Source organism: Physeter macrocephalus, chromosome 13 (assembly GCF_002837175.3).
Source record: "Physeter macrocephalus isolate SW-GA chromosome 13, ASM283717v5, whole genome shotgun sequence".
NCBI classification, from domain to species: Eukaryota; Metazoa; Chordata; class Mammalia; order Artiodactyla; family Physeteridae; genus Physeter; species Physeter macrocephalus.
This window is the reverse complement of record NC_041226.1, coordinates 81409555-81412395: the sequence shown is the minus strand read 5'-3', so window position 1 is coordinate 81412395 and position 2841 is coordinate 81409555. Positions and strand designations below refer to the sequence as shown.

Below are 2841 nucleotides of genomic sequence, written 5' to 3'. Positions count from 1 at the left end.
TGGCAGTGGGCAGGTGCATGTGGGGCCCCGGTCAGTGGCCACTGGTCTGTCCTGGGCACGGATTCATACAGGCCGTGGCTGCTGGGCCACAGAGGCCCCCCGCTCCAGGGGTCTCTCAGCAGCGAGGCTGCATCTTAGGGGCACCGGCTCTGCGGGCGGGGGCCCACACGGGGTGTCCCGCAGAACGGACCAGGCTCCCCTGGATTCTCCACGAAGGCTGACAGTCGGGGGCCTGGACACCGTACACAGGACACATGCAGCTGCGGGACGCGATTGGAACAGAGCACACGCAGACCTCAGACCACTCGCAGGCCTTGGATAGAGCACTTATATTTGAGCTGGGACAAGTTTTCACTCGAGTGAATGGGTACCAGGAGGGCAGTGCTGAGGGTGGCGACCCTGCCCTCGCCGGGGACACACACATCAACACAAACACAGCGCGTTTCCTCGGAAGTGCTCCTCACACGGGGGCACCTGCCACACTCCCCTTGATCATAACAGTGATAACGAATTAGGAGGAAAATGAAACTGCTTTGTAAGTGATGCCACCAGAGCGCGGCGGCGCCGGCGGGCATTTTAGCACGCTCGGCGTGTGGCTTCACACAGGGTGCGGTGGCCTCGGCCACCAGGGCTCCCCGCCGCGGTCCTGGCCTCTCCGTGCCCGGATGTGCCCAGGGAGGGGAGGAGGGCTCGGACGTCTCCAGGAGGTTGGCCGCAGAAGCAGGGTTCACAGAAGCTGCTCTGTTTTCTAACAAGCCAAAAACTCGTTTTCAATCTCCACCCTCTGCATCACGGCGCGTAGGGGGGAGGCTTCTCCCCGGGGAGGAAGTGGGTGAGGGCGAAGATGGGGGGAGCATGGGGGGGGCGCCGACAGCTGGAGCCGGGCTGGGACGGAGGCTGCACATCCTCGGACAGAGAGAGATCGGAGCCAGGTGAGGCCGGGAAGCCACCAGGGGGCTGCAACCAAACCGAAAAAGCCTCCTCAGCCGACGGGAGCCCGGGGACGCGCCCAGCGCCCCCGGCGCCCCTCAGAGCCCACCCTGGCCCGAACCCCCAGACCCAGGCCCTCCTGGTGGGAACCACTCCCTGATCAGCGTGTGTTCCCAGGGGGCCGCAGGGAGGCCCCGATTCAGCCCCACTGGGCCCCCTTCTCGAGAGCCTGTGGGCACCGGTCTTGACATTCAGGAGGGCGGCTGGTGACCACCTGACACCGGGGTGCACGGACGTGCAAACGCTGTCTAAGGAAAAGGCTGCCCAGCTCACCTGGGGCCCTGGGTTTACTCAACACCTCATATTTTACAGAAAAAAACAAAGACATCAACATTTTCCACATAGTGTGATGGTGAATTTTATGCACCAACTTAGCTAGACTATGGTGCCCAGATGTTTGCTCAAACTGTCTGGATGTCATTTTGAGGGTGTTTGGTAGCCGTGATGAACATGCAGACCAGCAGATCACCCTCTCTGGTGTGGGTGGGCCTCGTCCAATCAGTTGAAGAGGAAAAGACTGAGGTTCCCGAGGGAGAGGGAACTCTGCCTCCAGACTGACCAGACTCAAACTGCAAAATCTGTTCTTCCTGGGACCTCTAGCCTGTGGACTGCCCTGCAGATTTTGGACTCTCTCCCTCTATATATCTATATCTGTATCATCTCTTTCTATAAATATATCTCTACCTGCGTCTACTATGTGCACACATGCTATCGGTTCTGTTTCTCTGGAGAACCCACACTAATACACATAGACGCAAAAAGTGATTCTGCAAAGAGAATGTTGGGGCATGCCACAGACTTTAAATTAATAAAATTCCCAGTCTTCCTCCACTCGCCAACAACCTCTTAAATTCCTTTTTTTTTTTTTTAACTTCTAGAGGTTAAAAATGCCTGCTTAAAACCAACATTAAAAGAAGCAAGCAACCCCTTCTGTGATGGGACACAGGCGAGTGTGTGCAGAGGCTCTCGTCTTCGGTGGGGCCGGGTGGTTCCTTGCTCTCTGCTCAGCAGGTGCCCGGGGCCCAGGGATGCCAGCCTGCCCGCCCCCTCCCCCTGGAGGAACCCCAGACCTCGGGCTTTGAGAGAGAATTTCCTCACAAGCCAGGGCTCTAGGGATCCAAGGGCCCTGGTCCCCTGCCCACCTCCATTGCTTTCTTTCTCTCAAACTCACACTTCTTTCTGACCTCAGGGGACAAAGGAAACCTCTAGAGACCATCCCTCAGATCTGCAGGTCCCCAGCTCCTACCAGGCATGTGTGTGGTCAGTTCTTTACCAGAAATGAGCAGCTGAGAGAACCAGGGAGTAAACCACACTGACCACGGAATAAACCAATGGGAACCACAGAGGAGCCAGCTGGAAATACATGGCAAACCAGCAAGGATTACAGAGTAAACCACCAGGAACCACAGAGTAAACCACCAGGAACCATGGAGGAAACCACCACAGACCACAGAGAAAACCACCAGGAATCACGGAGCAAACCACCACAGACCACAGAGCAAACCACCAGGATCCACGGAGCAAACCACCACAGACCACAGAGCAAACCACCAGGAACCACAGAGCAAACCACCACAGACCACAGAGAAAACCACCAGGAACCACGGAGTAAACCATCAGGCACCATGGAGGAAACCACCACAGACCACAGAGCAAACCACCAGGAACCACAGAGTAAACCACCAGGAACCATGGAGGAAACCACCAGGAACCACAGAGTAAACCACCAGGAACCATGGAGGAAACCACCACAGACCACAGAGAAAACCACCAGGAATCACGGAGCAAACCACCACAGACCACAGAGCAAACCACCAGGAACCACAGAGTAAACCACCAGGAACCACGGAG

The 2841-nt window shown here is 56.8% G+C and overlaps 1 protein-coding gene across 2 annotated transcripts in view; it reads right to left on the bottom strand.

Moving 5' to 3' along the window:
- Positions 1–319: 319 nt before the first annotated feature.
- Positions 320–2841, bottom strand: part of TMEM255B (transmembrane protein 255B) — a 37652-nt gene continuing 35130 nt past the window's right edge. For both annotated transcript variants that reach the window (XM_024117438.2, XM_028497820.1), the window contains one exon: positions 320–957. In XM_024117438.2, the coding sequence (XP_023973206.1) occupies positions 790–957 (168 nt within the window). In that variant the 3' untranslated portion in view covers positions 320–789. The remainder of the gene's footprint in view (positions 958–2841) is intronic.